Here is a 23,816-nt window from a genome sequence, read left to right as displayed (position 1 = left end):
TTTCTGACCTTGATTGATCAATCTATCCAGATAATGAAAAAACTCCCCAGAGAAATCCAATAGCAGAAATTGCATTAAAGTTACTTTTTAAATTTCCTATATTTTGTATCCATTTTATTTATGCAAATATAAATTTGCCTATTTCTCATCTCTGTAATGTTCTCCATTACTATTGATATTTGAGTAACAGCATTGTGGACCTTAAGATATTAAGGTTAAAAAATGGCTCTTTGTGTTATTAGGTTTGCCAACCTGCTCTGGGTGGTAGAAGTTGTGGGTATGGAAGGCACTGTGGACAGAGCGGACAGAGCGGACGTGGGGAAGATGTTTCCGTTAGTAGGAGAGACTAGGACTCAAGGGCACAGCTTCAGAGTAAAGGGAAGACCTTTTAGAACAGAGATGAGGAGAAACTTCTTTAGCCTGAGAGTGGTGAATCTATGGAATACATTGCCACAGAAGGCTGTGGAGGCCAGGTCAATGAGTGTATTTAAGACTGAGATAGGTTCTTGATTGGTAAGGGGATCAAAGGTTACAGGGAGAAGGCGGGAGAATGGGGTTGAGAAACTTATCAGCCATGATTGAACGGTGGAGCAGACTCAATGGGCCAAATGGCCTAATTTCTGCTCCTATGTCTTATGGTCACTGTTGAAGGAGTCTTGGTGAGTTGCTGCAGTACATCTTGTAGACGGTACACACTGCTGCCACTGTGCGACGGTGGTGGAGGGAGTGAGTGATGGATGGGATTCCAATCAAGCGGACAGCTTTGTCCTGGATGGTCCAAAACAAAAACAGAATTACCTGGAAAAACTCAGCAGGTCTGGCAGCATCGGCGGAGAAGAAAAGAGTTGACGTTTCGAGTCCTCGTGACCCTTCAATAGAACTTGAGTTCGAGTCCAAGAAAGAGTTGAAATATAGCAAGGCAAAAGAGAGGTACGGAAATCTTGTTGCAGAGAAGAACAGAACTTCTTCAAGGAGGTAGGCATTTCTTGAAGAGCAGTGGCAGTCAATTAAACACAGAGATAAAAACAAAAAAACTGCGGATGCTGGAAATCCAAAACAAAAACAGAATTACCTGGAAAAACTCAGCAGGTCTGGCAGCATCGGCGGAGAAGCAAAGAGTTGACGTTTCAAGTCCTCATGACCCTTCGAAAGAACTTGAATTCGAGTCCAAGAAAGAGTTGAAATATAGCAAGGCAAACATGAGGACTCAAAACGTCAACTCTTTTCTTGTTTTTATCTGTGTTTAATTAACTGCCACTGCTCTTCAAGAAATGCCTACCTCCTTGAAGAAGTTCTGTTCTTCTCTGCGACAAGATTTCCGTACCTCTCTTTTGCCTTGCTATATTTCAACTCTTTCTTGGACTCGAACTCAAGTTCTGTCGAAGGGTCATGAGGACTCGAAACGTCAACTCTTTTCTTCTCCGCCAATGCTGCCAGACCTGCTGAGTTTTTCCAGGTAATTCTGTTTTTGTTTTGGATTTCCAGCATCCGCAGTTTTTTTGGTTTTTTTTTGTTTTTGTCCTGGATAGTGTTGAGCTTCCTGAGTGTTGTTCTCATCTAGGCAAATGGAAAGTATTCCATCACACTCCTGGCTTGTGCCTATAGATGGGGCCAGTTACTGGGAGTAAGGAGGCGAGTTACCTATTGAAAAATTCCCAACCTCTAATCTTCTCTTGTAGCCACAATATATGATTGGCCCAGTTATGTTTCTGATCAATGGTAGCACCCAAGATTTAGTTAGTAGGAGATTCGGCGATGAAAATGTCACTGAATGTCAAGGGGAGATAGTTAAGTTTCTTCCTTGTTGGAGATGGTTATTACCTTGTGTGGCAATAATATTGCTTGCCCAATCTCGAAGACCAGCTGCTTCAGTAACTTCACTGATCTCTGCCCATGCACACCTGCTGCTGAAACCCTCATTCATGCCTTTATTATCTCCAGCCTTGACTATTCTAATGCTCTCCTGAACGGTCTGCTATCTTCATCCTCCATAAACTTCTGGTCATCCAAAACTCTGCTGCTCACATCACATTTACATGAGGTTTCTTTCTCCCCTGTGCTCGCTGACCTATATTGGCTCCTGTTGGCAACAAGGCAGTTTTGAAATTCTCATCTTGTTTTCAAATCCCTCCATGATCTCGCCCTTCCTACCTCTATAATCACCTGAATTTGAAATGAAAATGAAATGGGTGAAGTTTTGATTGAAACAGGTATTTGCAAAGTCATTCCTAAGCGCGTATATAAACTTTCACAAAGAGAAGAGTAAGCGCGGACAAGAGTGTTTGCAGAAAACTGCAGAAAATAATGTGAAGGAATGTCAGAGGTTAGACGCTCACCTGTTGTACCAGTTGAAGAGCAGCCAGTTCATTCCCTCCAGCTGGTACTCCCTGAGTTTATTGTCTGCCTTGTATGGTCTTGACAGCTCCAGTTTTTTCCAAGTTTCAGCAGGAGGGCGCTCCTGTTTCAAGTGAAGGAAGTACATGAGAGAGGCAGAAAAGACAGAAGCATCGCACACGCTTGGGGAGGCAGTGGCATAGTGGTATTTTCGCTGTACTGGTAATCCAGAGACCCAGGGTAATGCTCTGGGGACACAGGCTCGAATCCTACCACAGCTAATGATGGAATTTGAATTCAATAAATATCTGGAATTAAAAGTCTAATGGTGACCATGAAACCATTGCCGATTGTCATAAAAACCCACCTGGTTCACTTTAGGGAAGGAAATCAGCTGTCTTCACCTTATCTGGACGACATGTGACTCCAGACGCACAGAAATGTGGTTGACTCTAAAAAAAAAATTTTTCTTAAATGCCCTCTGAACAAGGGCAATTAGGGATAGGCAATAAATGTTGGCCTAGCCAGCGACATCCACATCCCATGAACAAATAAAAATAAAACGCATCTCCTTTCATAGGGTGGCCTCCTGCCAAGTGTTTTGAGGCACATAGTGTAGCAAACAGTCTCACTGTTCTCCCATATGATTCTGGTACTGTGCATGTCAGCAACTCTGTCTGAAAGCAGAATTCTCATCCTTGGCTCTTACAGCCAGGGCATGCACCAATAGCAACAGGTACTGTTAGATGATAGAAAGACGAACGTCCATCTAGTTCACCTTCACACCAACTTCATATTCACATGATACAATGATAATGGAGTAATCATAGCAATCAATATCTATCAAATAGCCTACACAGGCCCAGACACAGGGCAAGGAAAACCCCCAACGACGAAGAGCTTTGAGAACCATAGATCCAAAGTCATCTGTTCCACACCTATTATTGGTCCTTATATTAGGATAAGGAATTAGCATTTGTTTAGTCCAAGAACATCACAGAGAAAAGCGTGTTCATTGTTCGCCTGTTTTTGTTCCCCAGTTTACTAAATTATCCTTAATTATCTTGGAACACACAATACCAGCGAGTTACCTCCAGCCACCGTATATCCCTGGGGGTTTAATAAGTTGCTGCTTTACAACAATGACAAATTCATTGTCATAAGATTGCCCCTTCACCAGCGAACAGTACAACTGGTTGTCCTTTTCACTGATCCCATGGAACTCGCTCTGTACGAAAGAAGTTGGTCACACTGTGGACCCCTCACTACAGCTCACCTGGGATTAGGATTGGTTAACAAACAACACTACATTCAAGCTAAATCTCATTACCAAGTTTGTGACTTCAGGAATGATCTGCAAATCTTCGTATTCCTGTATTTTTGCTGGGTCAATGTCTTCCACCAGCTCCCAAGTGCTTTCTTCATAGGGTAGGGAGCACCACTTCACCAGATAATGAGTCACAGGCTTAGGAAACAAAAAAAAAAATCAAATATTAAACACTGATCTACTCTCCATTATTCTATCAGATCACTGTTGATGCGTAGCTCAGCTTCCTTTACCTGCCTTTTCACCATATCTCCCCAATATCAGGTCAGATGCACTCCCGAGTACATCTCCCTTGCAAACCGTTTGTCAGCCTTGGAAAATGGTGAGAGTAATGGTTCCCTTGTGGAGGCCAAGCTGGGCCAAGGCCATGGCACTGTGGGTGGTCCAGCTGCTCTGTGGGGAGGAAGTAGTCTGGAAGGGCAATAGTGGCAGAGGGTTCGTTAATGAGGGAGTAGACAGGCGCTTCTGTGGCAAGAGGCCTGACTCCAGGATGGTATGTTGCCTCCTGGGTGCCTGGCTCAAGGATGTTATGGACGGCTGCAAGACAATCTGAACGGGGATGGTGAACAGCCAGAGGTCATGGTCCATGTTGGGACCAATGACATAGGAAGAAAGGGAAATGAGGTCCTGCAAGCAGACTTTAGGGAGTTAGGTAGGAAATTGAAAAGCAGAACTTCAAAGGTAGTAAACTCCAGATTACTCCCAGTGCCACGCAATGGTGAGTACAGGAACAGAAGAATAGAGCAGATGAATGCGCAGCTGGAGAGATGGTGCAAGAGGGAAGGCTTTAGATTCCTGGGGCATTGGAACCGTTTCTGGGGGAGGTGGGACCTGAACAGGTTGGATGGGTTACATCTGAACAGGAACAGGACCAACATCCTCACGGGGAGGTTTGCTAATGCTGCTGGGATGGATTCAAACTAAATTGGCAAGGGGTGGAATCCTGAAACGTAGTTCAGAGGGAGAGAAGCTGAGATGGAATTAGAAGTTGAAAACACTAGAGTCTGGAAGGCAGAGGAAACATAGGCTAGATAAAAAATAAGTGAGTTTAGCAAAGCTAAACGGAATATATTTTAACACAAGGAGCCTGAGAAATAAGACAGGCGAGCTGAGGGCACAGATAGGCATGTGGGAGTATGATATCATAGCTATGGCCGAGGCTTGGCTAAAAAAAGGGCAGGATTGGCAGCTCAACATTCCTAGTTATAGGACATTCAGACGGGACAGAGAGTGGAATAGAAGAGGTGGGGGTTCGCAATAGTGAGCAAGGAATCAATTATAGCAGTGAGCAGGGATGATATCTTGGAAGGACCATCAAATGAGACCATATGGGTAGGAGTAAAAAACATAAAAGGAGCAAAAACGCTGTTTGGTGTGTAGCATAGGTCCCCAAACAGTCAGGGAGAGATAGAGAATAAAATATGTAATCAGATTTCAGAGAAGTGTAAGAATAATAAGGCAGTAATAGTCAGGGATTTTAACTACCCAAATATTAACTGGGATAGTTTTAGTGTGCAAGGTAGGGAGGGAGCAAAATACTTAACTAGCATCCAGTGAAACATTTTTTGTCAGTACGTAGAAAGCCCAACAAGGAGGGGGCAGTTCTGGACCTAATATTCAGAAATGAGCCCGGGCAGGTGGAAGGCGTATCAGTTGGGGAGCAGTTTGGAGATAGTGACCATAACTCAGTTAGATTTAGGATAGTTATTGAAAAAGATAAGGTTGGGGAGGGAATAAACGTTCTAAACTGGGGAAAGGCTAATTTTACTGAGATGAGATATGATTTGGCCCAAGTGGACTGGGAGCAGCTACTTACAGATAAAACTGTGTCAGAGCAGTGGGAGGTATTCAAGGAGGAAATAACAAATGTATAGGGCAAATATGTTCCCATAAAGATAAAGTGGGGTAACAAGTCCCGTGACCCTGGATATCAAGGGACATAAAGGTTAGGATTCAGTAAAAAAAAAAGAGAAGCTTATGGTAGATACCGAGGGCTCAATACGGCAGTCACTAGAGGAGTATAAAAAGTGCAGAGGGGAACTTAAAAAGTAAATTAGGAAAGCTAAGAGAGTGCATGAGACAGCATTGGTGGGTAGAATGAAGGAAAACCCAAAGGGTTCTTTAACTATATAAAGAGCAAGAGAATATCTAGGGAAAGAGTAGCTACAGTACCGACCATGGGAGGTAATCTGTGTGTAGACCCAGAAGATGGGGGCACAGTCCTCAATGAATACTTTGCGTTGGTCTGCACAATGGAAATGGACAACACAGGTATAGATATCAGGGTGGAGGACTGTGAAATATTAGAGGAAATTAACATAGAGAGAGAGGAGGTACTAGTGGGTTTAGCGGCTTTAAAAGTGGATAAATAAGAACATAAGAACTAGGAACAGGAGTAGGCAATTCAGCCCCTCGAGCCTGCCCCACTATTCAATGCGATCATGGCTGATCTCATTTCGGCCTCAACTCCAATTTCCCCCCTCTCCCCATAACTTTTCAACCCATTACTAATTAAAAATCTGTCTATCTCCTCCTTAAATTTATTCAGCGCCCCGGCATCCACTGTACTCTGAGATAGTGAATTCTACAGATTCACGACCCTTTGAGGTAAGTAATTCCTCCTCATCTCTGATTTAAATCTACCACCCCTTAGCCTAAAACTATGGCCTCTCGTTCTAGAATGCCCCACAAGGGGAAACATACGCTCCGTCTACTTTATCTATCCCCTTTAGCATATTATACACCTCAATTAGATCTCCTCTCATCCTTCTAAACTCTAGCGAGTATAGGCCTAGACTGCTCAATCTCTCCTCATAAGACAAGCCTCGCATCTCTGAAATCAATCTAGTGAACCTCCTTTGAACTGCCTGCAATGTAACTACATCCTTCCTCAAGTAAGGGAACCAAAACTCTGCACATTAGTCCAGGTGCGGTCTCACCAATGCCTTGTACAGTTGCAACAACACTTCCCTATTTTTATACTCTATTCCTTTAGCAATAAATCTCAAAATTTCACTTGCCTTCCTTATTACCTGCTGTACCTGCATACTAGCTTTCAGCGATCCATGCATGAGGAAACCCAGATCCCTCTGCACTGAAGCATTCTGAAGTTTCTCTCCATTTAAATAATAAGTCGCCTTTTTATTCTTCTGACCAAAATGGCTAACCTCACACTTACCCACATTAAACTCCATCTGCCAAATCTTGGCCCATTCACCTAACCTGTCCATATCCATTTGTAAATTTCTTATTTCTTCATTGCAACTTACTTTCCCACCTATTTTGGTGTCATCTGCAAATTTAGCTATAGTACCTTCTATCCCTGAATCCAAGTCATTAATATAGATTGTAAATAGTTGGGCCCAAGGACCGAACCCTGTGGCATCCCACTAGTTACAGCTTGCCATCCAGAAAAAGACCCATTTATCCCGACTCTCTGCTTTCTGTTGGTTAGCCAATCCTCTATCCAAGCTAACTCCATGTGATCTTATCTTGCATATTAATCTTTTGTGCGGCACCTTATCAAAGGCCTCCTGGAAGTCCAAATATACCTACATCTACATGGTCCCCATTATCAACTTTGCTTGTCACATCTTCAAAGAACTCTAGCAAATTAGTCAAACACGATTTACTCTTATAAAACCATGCTGACTATGATGGATTGCATTTTGACTTTCCAAATGCCCCATTACTATTTCCTTAATAATGGACTCCAACAATTTCCCAACAACAGACATTAAACTAACTGGTCTATAGTTTCCTACTTTCTACCCCCCCCCTTTTTGAATTAGCATTTTTCCAATCTACTGGAACCTTTCCAGAATCCAACGAATTTTGAAATATTAAAGCCAATGCATCCACTATGTCCACAGGTCCTGGGGACTTGTCACCCTTTAATCCCAATAGTTTGATCAGTGCTTTTTCTCCAGTGATGGTGATTGTTCTAAGTTCCTCCTTCTCTATACCCTCTGAACCACCTGTTACTATTGGGGTGGTACTAGTGTCCTCCACTGTGAAAACAGGCAAAATATTGATTAAGCGTCTCTGCCATTTCTGCCTTCCCCACTATTAACTCCCCAGTCTCATCCTCCAAGGGACCAACATTCACTTTAGCTACTCTCTTTCCTTTTATAAAGTTGTAAAAGCTTTTGCTATCAGTTTTTACATTTTGCACTAGTTTTCTTTCATAATTTACCGTTGCTCTTCTTATTATTTTTTTAGTAACCCTTTGTTGATCTTTAAAAGTTTCCCAATCTTCCTATACTATGAGATCATTAATTAATCCCATCTCTTAACACAAAACCAAATCCAGAATAGCCTGCTCCCTGGTTGGTTCCGCAACATATTGCTCCAAGAAACAATCTCTAATACACTTTATGAATTCTCCCTCAATGCTACCCTTGCCAACTTGATTAGTCCAATCTATATGCATATTAAAATCACCCATGATTATTGCTGTGCCTTTCTTACATGCTCTCAGTATTTCCTCATTGAAACTGTGCCCCATTGCTGAACTACTGTTTGGGGACTATGAATTACTCCCACCAGGGACTTCTGTCCCTTGCTATTTCTTATTTCTACCCAGACTGACTCCATGTCTTGCTCTCCAGTGCCTATGTCATTCCTCACTATAGCACTGATCTCTTCCTTTACTAACAAAGCTACACCACCTCCTTTTCCTTCCTGCCTATCCTTCCAAAACACTGAGTCCCCTTGGATATTCAACTCCCAAACCTGTTCTCCCTGTAACCATGTCTGAGTAATTGCCACCAAATCATACCTATTTATCTCTATTTGCGCTGTTAACTCATTAGTTTTATTCTGAATGCTACGAGCATTCAGATACAAAGCCTTTAAGTTTGCCCTATTGTCAATTTTCCCTACTCTTATATGATTCTTTGATGCAATATGGCGTTCACACACTCTGTCCCTTCCTTTCGCTTTTTGGTAACAATCAGCTTCATCATTAACCTGCACTTTTACCCTCTCCTTAAACTTCAATTTTTTATATTTCCATGCAACTGAACCCTCCCCCCTACTATTTAGTTTAAAGGCCTATCTACAACCCTAGTTATGCGATTTTCCAGGACACTGGTCCCAGCATGATTCAAGTAGGGCCTTTCCGAATGGGTTAGCTCCCTCTTTCCCCAGTACTAGTGCCAATGTCCCATGAACTCGAGCCCATTTCTCCCACACCAATCTTTGAGCCACGCATTTACCTCTTTAATCTTATTGACCCTGTGCCAATTAGTTCATGGCTCAGGTAGTAACCCGGAGATTACCACCTTTTTGGTTCTGCTTTTTAATTTAGCCCCTAGCTGCTCATATTCCCTCAGCAGAACCTCTTTCCTCGTTCTACCAATATCATTGGTACCTACGTGGACCACGACAACTGGATCTTTCCCCTCCCACTCCAAGTTCTTCTCTAGCCCCGATGAGATATCCTTAACCCTTATTCTTAACCCACAGGCCCGGATGAGATGTATCCCAGTCTGTTGAAGGAGGCAAGGGAAGAGATATCAGAGGCCCTAGCAGTAAGTTTCAAATCTTCTTTGGTCACAGGTGAGATGCCAGAGGACTGCTGACGTTGTCCCATTATTAAAAAAAGGAGGAAGGGATAGACCAGGAAATTACAGGCCAGTCAGTCTAACCTCAGTGGTGGGGAAGATACTTGAAAGAATTCTGAGGGACAGAATATATTTGCGCTTGGAGAGACATGACTTAATCAAGGATAGGCATCATGGATTTGTTAAGAGGTCATGTTTGACAAACTTGAGCAAATTTTTTCAGGAGGTAACCAGGAGTGTTGATGAGGGTAATGCATTTGATGTGGTCTACATGGACTTTAGCAAAGCTTTTGATATGGTTCCTCATGGCAGATTGGTCAAGAAAGTAAGAGCCTATGGGATCCAAGGCAAAGTAACACGTGGGATCCAAAATTGGCTGAGAGGCAGGAAGCAGAGAGTGATAGTAGAGGGATGTTTCTGTGCCTGGAAGTCTGTTTCCAGTGGGGTTCCGCAGGGCTCAATGCTGGGGCCCTTGCTATTTGTGGTGTACATAAATGATTTGGACTTAAATATAGGGAGTAGGATCAAGAAGTTTGCAGATGACATGAAAATTGGTAGGGTGGTAATTAGTGAGGAGGATAGCCGTAAACTGCAGGAGGATACCAATGGACTGGTCAGTGGGCAGAGCAGTGGCAAATGGAATTCAACCTGGAAAAGTGTCAGGTAATGCACTTGAGGAGGGTGAAAAAGGCAAGGGATTACACTATGAATGGTAGGAGCCTGGAAAGTACCGAAGATCAGGGAGACCTTAGTGTGCATATCCACAGATCCCTGAAGCTAGCAGGACAGGTAGATAAGGTGGTTAAGGCGGCATATGGGATACTTGCCTTTATTAGCCAAGGCATAGAATACAATAGCAGGGAGGTTATGTTGAACTGTTAAAAAAAGCTGGGTAGGCCACAACTGGAGTACTGTGTGCAGTTCTGGTCACCACATTATAGGAAGGATGTACTAGAGACGGTGCAGAAAAGATTTATCAGGATGCTGCCCGGGCTGGAGGGTCTGAGCTATGAGGAAAGATTGGATAGGCTGGGGTTGATAAAACGGGCAAACACATAGCAGCTGAAATTTAATGTTGAGAAGAAGTAATATGAATTAAATGGTACAATTTTAATGTGGGTGCAGGAAGAGAGAGATCTGGGGGTGTACCTACCCAAATCTTTGAAGGTGACAGGATAAATTTGGAAGCCTGTTAAAGCAAATGATTCCATATGCGTTTGCATTAATAGAGACACCCAAGTACAAATGCAAGGAAGTTAAAAGAAATGTTCAATCACTGGTTAGGCCTCAGCTAAGTATTGTATTCAATTCTGGTCACCATACTTTAGGAAGGAATTCAAGACTTTAGAGAGGGTGCAGAAGAGTTTTACGAGAATGGTTTCAGAGATGACTGACTGCAGTTATCTGGAAAGACTGAAGAAGCTGAGGTTATTCATCTTAGAGCACAGAAAGTTAAGACCACATATTTGCGCCATCACCAAGACCACCTATTTCCATTAATGCAACATTGCATGACTTCGCCCCTGCCTCAGCTTATCTGTTGCTGAAACCTACACCCATGCCTTTTATACCTCTAGACTGACTATTCCAATGCACTCAATTCTAACCTCATTCTAACCTCTGTAAAGTCGAGGTCACAACACCCTGAGGCATCTGTGTTAGTCTAATTCTGGCCTCTTGACCAAACCTGATTTTAACTGCTGCACCGTTGGAGGCTGTGCCTTCAGCTCTGAAATTCCCAGCCCAAACTTCTGTGTCTCTTTCTTAAAACCATCTCTGTGGCCAAGCTTTGACACCTGCCTTAATAAAACCTCATGTGGCTTGGTGTTAAACTTTGCTTCATAACACTCCTGTGAAGTGCCTAGGGACTGTTTATTCTGTCAAAGATGCTATATAAATACAAGTTGTTGTTGACGATTTGATTCTACTGTTAAAAATCTTGAAGGGTTTTGGTAAAGTGAATAAGGAGAAACTGATTCCAGTGGCAGAAGGGTCAGTAACTGAAGGGCACTGATTTAAGGTGACTGACAAAGGAATCAGAGGCAACATGTAGAAAACAATTATTTTCTTTTAAACACAACAAATTGTTGTGATCTGGAATGCATTGTCTAAAACAGTGTTAGAAGTAGATCCAATAATATCATTCAAAAGGGAACTAGATCAATATGTGAAGAGGAGAAATTTGCAGGGCTATGGAGAAAGAGCAGGAAAATTGAATTAATTAGATAGCTCTTTAAAAGTCACACAAACATGATGGGCCGAATGGCCACTGTATCATTCAACAAGGTGAGTCAGCACAGGCACCAAGATTAAGTAACTATATGACAGGAAACAGTCTTCCACTATTCTGAAATTGAGTTAGTAGATGCAATTTTGATTATAAATGGGTCTTCTTTGATTTACTGATATATTTAGCAAACTTGGACAAAGCAATTGCCTTCCCAAGCTAAATAAAATATATTTCATTCAAGTTTACAACAGACAAGTTCATGCAAGACACACAGCAATAAACATGCAATAAATTCTCCCGATGTACAGACCCTCAGAGGAAGCATAAACGTGATGTCAGGTTTGGTACAGCCTGAGGCTCTGCATTTACCGCATGCTTCATAACAATGAAGATACCACCCAAGCTTTCAACAGCTGTCAAAGGTAAATGCCATTTCCTTCCATCGGTACTGGAACTGAACCAGAATGCAGGCTGTCCTGCTTTCTATTTCCTTCAAAGCTTTAAAGCTGACAGTAGACTTGCTCCCTAGCCACAACAACAACTTGCATATGTACAGCAACTTTAATGAAGTAAAACATCCCAAGGCGCTTCACAGAAGTATTATCCAACAAAAATTTGGCACTCAGCCACATGAGGAGATATTATGACAAAAGCTTGATCAAAGATATAGGTTTTAAAGAGCTTAGAAAAATGAGAGGTGATCTACAGGGCAGGTGCTGAGAAATTGTTTCCCTAGCTCAAGGATTTAGAACATGGGGTCATAGACACAGAATAAAGAGTTGGCCATTTCGGTCTGAGATGAGGAGAATTTTCTTCACTCAAAGGGTTGTGAACCTTTGAATCTCTATCCAATAGAACTGTGGAAGCTCTAACATCGAATATATTCAAGAGAGGGGTTATTGGATTTTTGGATACCAAGGGAATTAAGCGAAATGGGGATATAGCAGGAAGGTGGATTGGTGGTAGGGGATCAGACATGATCTTACTGACTGGCAAAGCTGCCTTGAAGGGCAAATTGGCCTACTTCTTATGGTATGTCTGAAAAGGAGACACAGGCGGATAGATTTATAGAAGGAATGCCAGAGCTTAGCACCCTGGCAGCTGAAGGCACAGCCATCCATGGCAGGGTGATTAAAATCAGGGGATGTGCAAGAGGTCAGAATTAGAGGAATGTTGAGATAAGAACTTAGGAATTAGGGGCAGGAGAACATCATACGGCCTGTCGAGATGCTCGGCCATTCAATGTGATCATGGCCGATCTTGGGCTTCAGCTCCACTTTCAGGCACAGACATTGTTTCCCTTGGCTGGGGAATCTAGAACAAGGGAACAGTTTCAGGATAAGGAGATGATCATTTAAGAATGAGATAAGAAGTTTCTTCACGCAAAGGGTTGTGAATCTGTGGAATTCTCTACCCCAGAGAGTCATGGTTGCACCAACATTGAATATATTTAAGGCTGAGGTAGACAGATTTTTGGTCTTTTAGAGTGATATAGGGGGCGGCCAGGAAAATGGAGTTGAAACCCAAGATCAGCCATGATCGTACAGAATGGTAGAGCAGGCTTCATGGGCTGTATGGTCTTCTCCTGCCTCCATTTCTCCTGTGTTCTTAATCTCGACCCATACTGATTCTCCATCCTGATTTTCTGAACCAAGATCCTTTCTCACTAACGTCCTTATGCATTCACCCTGTCTTTTCGAAATGCGTACTCTAGAATATTTATTTCCCAACTTTGGTTAACTTGTAACCATGTCACTGTAATGGTGATTAGATCTAAAACATTTATCTCTATTTGCGCCACTAGTTCCTCTATCTTATTGCAGATGCACCACACATTCAGATAAAATGACTTTAATTTTATTTATTTTACGACTATTCTTTGCATGGACAAACTCTTTGATGTAACTATTAGCAATAAAATCTTTGTCCCTTCCTGTCCTTTACCCATATCGATACACTCTTCTATTGCCTCAACATTTATCTTTGGATTTTTAAGTCTCCCTTCACCTAAACCCTCCTCCCCCTCAGGTTAAAGCCATTTTTCTAGACTCTGACAATATTTGCTGGTGGACTCTTAGGTTTGTACACTCTGTCCTTTCCTGTTATTCTCTGGTTACCATTATACATTTCACTACCCCGCACCAATGCAATTCTAAATCTTTCCTCTCTATTAATCTTCAACCTTCTCTACAGGTCTAGTTATGTAACTCACCAGCAAGGTTCAGGTGGAGACCATCCCAGAAGTAGAGCTCCCTATTTCCGCAGTACTGGTGCCAGTGCCCAATGAATTGAAACCCACTTCTCCCACACCAATCTTTGAGCCACACATCCAACTCTCTGATCCAATTTACCCTACGCCAATTTGCTCATAGCTCAGGTAGTAATCCAGAGATTATTACCTTTTTGGTTCTGCTTTTCAATTTAACCCCTAGCAGCTTATAGTCCGTCAGTAGAACCTCTTTATCAGTCCTGCCTATATCATTGGTATCCCATGTGCACCATGACAATTAGATCCTTTCTTTCCCACCCAGGAGATGTCCTTAACCCTGGCATGAGGCAGGCAACACTGCCTTCTGGACTCATGCTCTTGGCTGCAGAGAACAGTATTTATCCCCCTAACTATACTGTTCCCTGCTACAACTACATTCCTTTTCACACCCTCCACCTTGAATGACCCCCTGTACCATGGAGCCATAGTCAGTTTGCTCATCCATGCTGCAGTCCCTGCTCTTGTCCACATAAACTGCAAGAATCTCAAACCTGTTGGGACAATTGCAGGGGCTGAGGCTCTTCCATTGCTACCTTCTGGATCCCCATAGCTGCCTCACTTGTGGTCACAATTCCCTGTCCCTGACCATGGACCAAATTCAAGTACCTAACCCAAGGGGTGTGACTGCCTCCTGGAACAAAGTGTCCAGATAACTTTCCCACTCTCTGATGCATTGCAGTGCCTGAAACTTGGACTTCAGCTCCTCAACTTTGAGCTGAAGCTCCTCGAGCTGCAGACACTTGCTGCAGATGCTTTTCTTAGCTTTTGAACAGTGCAGTGCTTTCCTTATTGAAGGGATGTCTGCAAGTGTTAGGTCAGGAGAGTGGAGGATCACACTGATGTCCACCAGCTGCAACAAATCAACTGCCCTGGCATCTTTATTGTGTTTTATTGAACTAATTAGGTTTCATATTTAGAAGTATCATTCAACTGTTATCTGTAGTTACATCCAGTAGTTTAACTAGTTGAGCTATAAATTTAATGCGTTACTTATATTTCCCCAGTACCAGTTTAAACTACTGCTGAGATCTTGGAGGGTGGAGGAGATTATAGTGATAGAGAGGGCAAGGTGATGGAGGAATTTGAAAACGAGGCTGAGAATTTTAAAACTGATGTGTTACCCGATCGGGAGCTAGTGTAGGTTAACAAACATAAGGGTGATGCCTAAACAGGGTTTGGTGTGAATTGGGACACAGGCAGCAGAGTTTGGATGAGCTAAAGTTTATGGAGGGTAGAAGATGAAAGGCTAGCCAGAAGAACATTAGGATAGTTAAGAAACAGTACCGAATCCCGATTCTCAACATCGCACAGTCAAGCAGTTCATTGATGGAGGGACCTCAGTCCACTGTGCCTCTACTCTACTCTCCTGACCTAACACTTGCAGACATCCCTTCAATAAGGAAAGCACTGCACTGTTCAAAAGCTAAGAAAAGCATTTTTAGAAATTGCTCTGCTCACTGTTGCATTGGAACATGAGGAGGCCATTCTACCCAATAGGCTGTCCTCTCATTCAATTGGTCAATAGCTGATCTGTACCTCCAGCTCCACTGACCCACCACCTAATAAAAATCTGTCGATCTTGGTCTTGAAAGTTGCCCCAGCACCCACAGCCTTTTCAGGGAAAGAACTCCAGGTTTATACTTTGTGTAGAAAAGTGCTCCCCCCTGCTTTCACTTCAGAACAGCCTGGTTCTAATTTTAAGATTGTGCACTGTTGATCTGGTCTCCTCCATCAGAGCGAATAGTTTCTCTCCATCTACTTTTTCAAATCTCGCTCTCATTTTAAGCATATCCATTATATCACTCCACAACCATCTAAGCATCTAGGAGAGGAAGCCAAAATAATGCAGTTACTCACCTCTGAAGTTTCAGTGTCTATCGTATGTGCTACATCCAGGATCCTGTCCACTTCGATATAATCTGGATTAAAGGGTTCCTCATCCGGCTAGAAGAAAAGATGACGGATGTATAGTGCAGATTTAGTTAGAATACGAAAATAGTCCAGTATAGTCACTCTTAATGGACCAGAGTCACCACTACACTATCCAGAGGAACTGAAAGGTGTAATGGGTTAGTCAGTGACCTTTCACCTTTCAGAACTTGGGTCCAACTTCAACCTAGAGAGTTATATTTATTTGGACCTTTTTAATTGCAAGTTAATTGAGCAGAAACATTGCTACATTCTACTCAATGCATTTAGAGTAGGTTAACTATTATGATAGGCAATCAAAATAATAAACAAGTTGTTTAAAATTCAGTTCATGCAGTTGTAGTCATTTATTAATTTAATTTATAGAATAAAGATTTGACACTTCAGAATTCCATACTATCTAATTTGCCCTCACTTACAATTCACCTTGCAGACAGGAGAAAGGTTAGGCAAACAAATTAAACTTAACAAGAGCAAAGACACAAATTAATTAAAATAATTTCACTTTGTTTTAATTGCTGCCTTTGAACAGCTGAATGAGCTATGAAGACAAGCAATAACTTTGAACAAATATGAACAGAAGGTTTTAAGAGTGCAGCTCCCAATGTTTATTTCCCATTTTTATTTCATTCCAGTTGGCCCTTCTCCACTCCTGAAGGCACTAACCTCTCTTACAGGGGAAGTGGGGAGAAAACCCCACAGCAATGACCCCTATATGGGGGAGGGGGGGTGGGGTTGGGGTGAGGACTCCACAGCAACAACTGTACTGGGAAGGGGGCTGAAGTGCAATAGTGACTGCCCCTACTTGGAGTGGGGGAGGAGGGGGTCCATTAAGGACAATCCCTAATGCGCGGAGGGTCCTACAGGGAAACCCTACCTGCTAGGAGGGTGGTGGCACTGAGAACAGGGCCCCTTAGGGATGGGTCCAATTGGTTATGATTCATACAAATGACTCTTAAGCAACACAGATATGACCAATTTATGACCCCTGTGTGCATGTAATTAAACTGAGAGGGAATGAGCTCCTGTTACCTCTTCCAAAATGAATGGATAAGTCTACCAAAATAAATTTTCTGTTTAGTGATGAGTGGGGTTCTTGAACTCAATGAAAATTCAGAAGTTTATGAACAGTTAAGCTGATGTGAAATAAATCATTTTTAGAATGCTCTGCAGCTCCCCACCAGTCTGTATTCGCACCACGTGATTAGCAGAACACTCCAATGGGGCAGGGACACCAGGCAGGATAGGGAGAACAGTCAAAGATGTGACTGGAGGAGCGGCTGAGGTAAATTTGGGTGTGTGAGGATTTTGAAGATGGGCAATGTTTTCGTTGGGCAGGGGAAGTTGAGGAGAATGTTCCAGAATGCAGGGTAAAACCAGCCAAGAAGCTCAGCAACATCCATTACTACACATTAAATGTGTCAGGAGCAGAAAGTTGTAGAAGTTGCCTTGTGTTTATATGTTTCCATTCCAACTAATTAACCCAGAAGGCTAGCATCTTCCTTGAAAAAAGTCACTTCTGACAGGTGCTGGCTTCAGATGAGTGGGAGAGCTGGGATATTTACAGAGCCATTTTTAAATTTTAATTAACTGAAATGGAAGACTACACCCGATATTTAATAAAACTCTTCACTGCTAAATTCACAGCAATTGCGCCTTACTGTTATTGTGGCATGCTTTCATTGCATTGTCTAGTTTCTCATATTGATCTTCACAACTGAAAGAGTCAAAAACACAAGAATGTAGGAAGGAGAAAGCCAGTTCACCTCATTCCACTTTTCAGCTCCCACTTCTGCACTTGATCACAGAATAATTACAGATAAGGGGAGCCATCAGCCCATCCATCTACAATGATCCTACATGTTCCCAGCTGTCCCACAAAGCACAGCATCTATTGCATCTCAAGTGATTCCAAGGTTTGTGCCTCCACTATTTATTCAGGAGTCAATTCCATGTGCTAACTACTGTGAAGTATTTCCTGATATCAATCCTGAAAACGACATGCCTCCTGCCACAAGTCTACATCTTTCCACAGTAAGATCAGTCAGGAATTGCTCCAACTCCTTTTTAACATTCCCATTGTGTTGGTATTTTCTCCATTGGGTAGAGCACTTTACACAAGATCTAAGGCTAAAACACACAACTTTCATGTCAAAATTTAAAATGTTCTTATTATATTTTAGAAAAATGACTACTGTGAACGATGCAATTATTTAGATTCACTGTAAAAATGAACAGCCTTTCACCCCTTAGAATCTTTATAAGCCACAATTAAAACACTACCGACCCTTCAGAAGGCACAGCTTTAGTTTCCACATGTACACTGATGACAATCAACTCTACCTCATCACCAACTCTTCAACTCCGCCACTGTTGCTAAATTATCAGACTGCTTATCTGACATCCAGTGCTAGATGAGCAGAAAATTCTTCCAATTAAATACTGAGAAGACTGAAGCCATTGTTTTTCGTCCCCATCCCTAGCTACCAACTCCATCTCTCTCCCTGGCAACAATGAGATTTAGCCAGTCTGTTTGCAACCTTGGTGTAACATTTGATCCCGAAATGAGCTTCCAACCTCACATTCATGCCATCACTAAGGCTGCTTTGTTAAGTTTATAGACTAAGGTTGTGTGTATACAGATGGGGGACACTCACTAGATAATTATTTAAGCACATATAGAGACACACTTGGGAACATTGGTGGTGGGTTGTTGAGTTAGGAGCTATACATTTGCAGACAGAAAGAACACATACACACATTGCACCCGTTCCAGCCAAACAAAATAAGTGACAGTCATTCACTGACTCATTCCTCAGGGCAATGTCCTGACCAATCAGGGTCAAGTTGCCTGGTTTAAACTTCAAACAATGCTTGGCAGTTAACTGTCGGTCACCATCACTGGTGCATTCTCCATTGCAATGCCTTTACCAATCAGAGTCCACTTGCCAACCAATCAACACTCTCTTCTTATACAGCATAAATTGTTGTTTTCCCTTATATTGGTATTCTTGCCAAGTGTCCTGATGAGTGCTTCGACATGTCTCTTTTTTCAGCAGTAAACAAGTTCTATACTACCGAACGACTATTAGCTATACATTGGTAATGTTTCACTGTGAATAAATTTAAACCTGAGTAAAGATTGCCTTCTGGTCTCCTCCTTCACCCACAGGCTGCTAAAAGTCGAACAAGCCTATTTCCACCTCAGTAACATTGCCTGATTTTGCCTGTCTCAGCTCATCTGCTGCTGTAGCTGGTCTCCCAAATTCTGCCCTCCATTAGCTTGAGGTCATCCAAAACTCTGCTGCCCATGTCTTAAATTGCAGCAAGTCTGCTCCCCTATCATACCACAGTGCTCAATGGCCTATGTTGGCTCCCACTCAAGCAACTTTTTGATTTTAAAATCGTTGTTTTCAAATATCTCCAGGGCCTCACGTATCCCCATCCCTGTAATCTCCTCCAGCTCCATAACCCTCCAAGATACCTGCACTCCTCTCATTCTGATCTCTCATACATCCCCAATTTTAATTGCTTCAACATTGGTGGCCGTGCCTTCATCTGCCTAGGCCCCAAGCCTGGAATACCCTCCGTAATTCTCTCCACCTTGCCTTCCTCCTTTAAAACACTCCAAGAACCCTACCTCTTTGACATAGCTTTTGGTCACCTGACCTTTGATCTCCTTACATGACTTGGTGTCATTCTTTGCTTTATAATACTCCTGTGAAGCGCCTTGGAACATATATTAAAGGTACTATATAAATATAAGTACTTGTTGTAAGAGGTTGGTTCCTTTGGCTGACGAATCTACAACGTAGAGGCATAGGCTCAGAATAAGGAGATGATCATTTAAACTGAGATGAGGAGGAGTTTCTTCACTCAGTCGGTTGTGAATCTTTGGGATCCCAGAGAGCTGTGCATGCTCAGATTTTCTGTACACTGGAAGATGGTGACAGAGTGGTAACGTCACTGGACTAGTGAGCAAGAGGCCCAGGCTAATGATCTGGGGTCATGGGTTCAAATTCCAACAAGATATTTTAATAAAATCTGGAATTTAAAACTAGTCTCAGTGGTGTTGACCACTATCATCGATTGTCGTAAAAACCCATCTGCTTCACTAATTGTCCTTTGGGGAAAGAAATCTGCTGTCCTTACCTGGTCTGGCCTATGTGCAACTCCAGACCCACAATAATGTGGTTGACTCTTAACTGTCCTCTGAAACGGCCAGCAGCCACTCAGCTCAAGGGCAATTAGGGATGGGCACATCACCCACACCCCAAGAAAGAATATATTTTAAAAAATCCAAGGTTGGGATAGATTTTTGGACTCTCAAGGAGAATCAAGGAATATGAGGGTCAGGCAGGAAAGGTCAAAGGACTGAGGTCAAAAATCAACTACAATCGTATTGAATGGCAAATAGTTTTGACAGGTCAAATGCTTCTGCTCTATTTCTTATATTCATTCAATCAATTGTGTTTATGGGATATTGCTAACACAGGATAGGTGATGCCTTTGCCCAGTCAATGCACTTCAAAAGTTACACAGGGAAAAAAATGCATTAAGGCAGTACCTTATCATGACTCTGAAACATACATGTAATCAATTACTTTAAGTGATGAGATACTATAAGCAGCCATTTCAACACAGGATGATCCCATAAGCAGCAATTAAATAATGACCAGCTGACGTTCTTTGAGGAAGGCATTTTGACAAGGTGGTCTTCTTTGAATTACGTCATAGGATCTTTAACTTAGACAGCAATATAAAAAAAAGAGGTGAGCAGCAGAGAACTGCTCCCTCAAAAGGCAAGTGAAGGCGCTGTTACACTAAATTAATCTCTGTTGCCCTTTGAGGATCAGGACTGTCTATTAAGGTTAATGTGGGAGTAGAAGAATCAATCTTCATTCTGCACTGTCCATTCTCTGAATTTGCCTCCAACAGGAAAATAGAGGAATCCCAACATCAAGGATTCTTCAGCAGCACACTGGGAGGCAGGAGGGTGGGGGACAAGCAACAATAAAGTGGTTCTGCACCGCCATCATCATGTTAGCAGAGGTCAGTAAGTGCCGAAACCCACCCATCCATGGGTCAAATATCTGCACAATGAGGGCTGAGCGCCCCTGGAAATAAAAGCACGTAGTAATATTCTAAAACAAGGACAAAAGCCTAACCTTTCAGTAATTTAACTTCAGTACCAGCAGCCTTACAGTCTGGAAAGCTGCTGTCAAAGAGTTTGTGTTCAAAGTGATGACCTTACAGCCAAATTACCCTCTATCTACATTCACAAATTATAGACAAACTACCTCTCAAACATGGTTAGAGGAGTGGATGGGCTGGTGGTCTTTTTTTCTGACACAGAAGACAAAGAAAGATCTGCTCCATAATAAAGGGAAATTGAAGCTTCTGCAACTTGACATATTTGTACATTCTGAATGCCCTCTAAATGTAAAGCTTGATGAACAACCAACTAGTCCTCTTTACCTCAACAAAAAGGTTCTTCATCTGGGCCCGTTTGGTCCTGAAACGTTTGATTTTCTGGTGAATCCTTTTGTCTTTCTCCAGCTCCTCCACCGTTGCCCATTTGCAGTGCAGGTAGGAGCTGAAACATAAAGGAACATTGTACTGACTGTACGCTGAAGAAGGAAGGAATCTATGTTTATATAGTCAAATCCTGAGGAAAGTTTTCTATAGCCAATGAAGTGTAGTCATTGCTGTAATGTAGGAACTGCAGCTGCCAACGTCCTACAAACAGCAAAACTGGCCAGATAATTGTTATAATAATGTTGGTTGAGTGATAAGTATTAGCAAGGACACGAAGGAAACTTCTCCTGATCTTAGATCTACCTGATGGTGCAAATGGAGATGGCAGTTCAATATCTCAACCAAAAGTCAGCATCTCCGACAATGCAACACTGCCTCAATACTAGATCAGAGAGTCAGCCTGGACTGTGCGCTCTGGAGCAGGGGCTTGAGCCCGCAACCTTTTGACTTTGAGAGCTCTACCATTGAACCAAGGCCAACATTGCACCTATAGCATTGTAACAACTGATCTTGCCCAACCATCCCCCCACCCCACCCAGTGCAGCAGCACAGCTAGGGCAGAGCCCAAAAATAAGAGCTACATTTAATTCACAGGAAAGTCTGCATTAAAACTGGCTAAAATTCATGAAGTGCTGCAGCAAGGTCAGCTGTCATTTCCAATTTATCCCTCACATGAGCTTTTCCTTCACTCAACTGCAGTTTTACCTAACAAGATCAGACTCTGCAGCAAAGATTAACTAGAATAATTTCACCATCTCATGTTCTATTTCACAGCAGTAAAGGTTTGTCTGAAGCGTTACAACCAAGGGAATCCAAGCAGCATGTTACAACATGGAGACTGGTTCTACTCTACAACATAAGCACTTTCCAGTAGTACAATACAATCAACATGCCAACTCTCAACAAAGTGCACAAATCTAACTGCCTTCCCTGGGAAATCTCTTGGCTCAGCATTGATGGCTCTAGACCATCAACCACAAAGGTGCGGAATGTAAAAATTTCTAAGTCCGTCAGTTGCCTATGTAGATGTTGCTGAGTCAATGATATGCGTTTCAGTCCTTCATTAATTCTTAATTCTATGCATACAAAAACTCATGCAAATCACTGGGTCTCAGTGATATTACAAAACAAAATAAATAATTTGAAAAGCTCTTGTGAAATGATCAAAGGAGCAAGGAATAAGCAGGCAACTATAGGCCAGCCAACTTAGCATCACTAGTGCATAGGCTACTTGAAGCCAAAATATGGAGAAAGAAAAGTTACTTATCTAGAACAACATGGGTTAAATGTGTTGAAAACAGCCAGAATGGTTTTGTAAAAGGTAAGTCATATTTGACAAACTCAATCGAGTTCTTTGGGGAGGGGGGAGTGCAACACATTGTACTCATCAAGGAAATGCCATGGATGGTGTATGCATGGATTTTCAAAATTTATTCAAAAGCATAGGAACCTGGATGCAAAATAGACGCTCATGGTATTAGAGAATGTGATGGACTGACCACATAGTGAGTTGGTTAAGGATAGGAAACAAGAGAATGATAATAAATGGCTGATTTCTAGATTTAAAAGGGTCACTTTTGGGACCATTACTCGTGTGTGTGTCTGTATCAGCACAATATGCAAAAGAAAACAAAGAGGGCAAGGAATCAGAAGGTCAGACATATTAGTAGATTGGGCAATTATATATCAGATAACATTTAATGCAGAAAAGTGTGAAGCGATACATTCTGGGAGAAAGAACACAGAGGGAATACACACTAAATGGTTCAAACTTGAAAAGTTGAGGAACAGAGAGAGAGAGAGGTTTAGGTACATAAAGCTTCAAGTGTACATAGATAAGTTCATAAAATTGCAAAGAAAAATAAAACATATAAGGTAGTTTAATAGTGGTAGAGAGAATAAAAACAGAACATTAAACCTGTAGAAATCATCGGTTACACTGCATTCAGGACATGTCTAATTTTGAGCACTTTGCTTTAGGAAGGATCTTAAAGACATGGAGAGGGTGCAGAGCAGATTAATTAAAATAATACCGGCGTGCAGAGGTCCTAGCTTGGGGAGTGGATGGGTCAAATGGCCTCATTCTGTGCCATCCCATGTACAAAACAAACCAGGGATAGAATTAAAACAAAAAATGCTGGAAAAACTCAGCAGGTCTGACAGCATCTATGGCGAGAAAGACAGAGTTAACGTTTCAAGTCCGTATGACTCTCCATCAGAGCTAAAAGCTTAGCTCTGAAGAAGAGTCATACAGACTTGAAACGTTAACTTTGTCTTTCTCTCCTTAGATGCTGTCAGGCCTGCTGATTTTTTTCCAGCATTTTTTGTTTTTGTTTCAGATTTCCAGCATCCGCAATATTTTGCCTTTATCTTAGGGATAGAACTATTTTGGATCTGGTATTATGCAAAGAGACTGGGTTAATTAGACATTAAACAAATATTTTGCATTTGTGCTCACAGTAGAGACACAAATTATATACCAGAAATAGAGGGTAACCAAGGTGCTAATAAGAAGGATGAATTTAAGATAATGAATACTAGCAGAGAAAAATTATTGGAGAAATTTAAGGGGCTAAATTCCGACAAACTTGCAGCCCTGATGGCCCACATCCTAGGGTTCTA

At 42.1% G+C, this 23,816-nt stretch overlaps 1 protein-coding gene across 3 annotated transcripts in view; it reads right to left on the bottom strand.

The window, feature by feature from the left end:
* The window catches only part of chd6 (chromodomain helicase DNA binding protein 6), a 242,710-nt gene that overhangs the window by 93,176 nt on the left and 125,718 nt on the right, over positions 1-23,816 (bottom strand). For all 3 annotated transcript variants that reach the window (XM_041204558.1, XM_041204557.1, XM_041204559.1), the window contains 4 exons: positions 21,135-21,252; positions 15,585-15,671; positions 3,665-3,799; positions 2,337-2,458 (listed from right to left, as the gene is read on the bottom strand). In XM_041204558.1, coding sequence (XP_041060492.1) covers positions 2,337-2,458; positions 3,665-3,799; positions 15,585-15,671; positions 21,135-21,252 — 462 coding nt within the window. The remainder of the gene's footprint in view (positions 1-2,336; positions 2,459-3,664; positions 3,800-15,584; positions 15,672-21,134; positions 21,253-23,816) is intronic.

Source organism: Carcharodon carcharias, chromosome 14, assembly GCF_017639515.1.
Source record: "Carcharodon carcharias isolate sCarCar2 chromosome 14, sCarCar2.pri, whole genome shotgun sequence".
Taxonomy (NCBI): domain Eukaryota; kingdom Metazoa; phylum Chordata; class Chondrichthyes; order Lamniformes; family Lamnidae; genus Carcharodon; species Carcharodon carcharias.
Note: the sequence above shows the minus strand (reverse complement) of the source record. Positions and strands in the feature narration are given on the sequence as shown.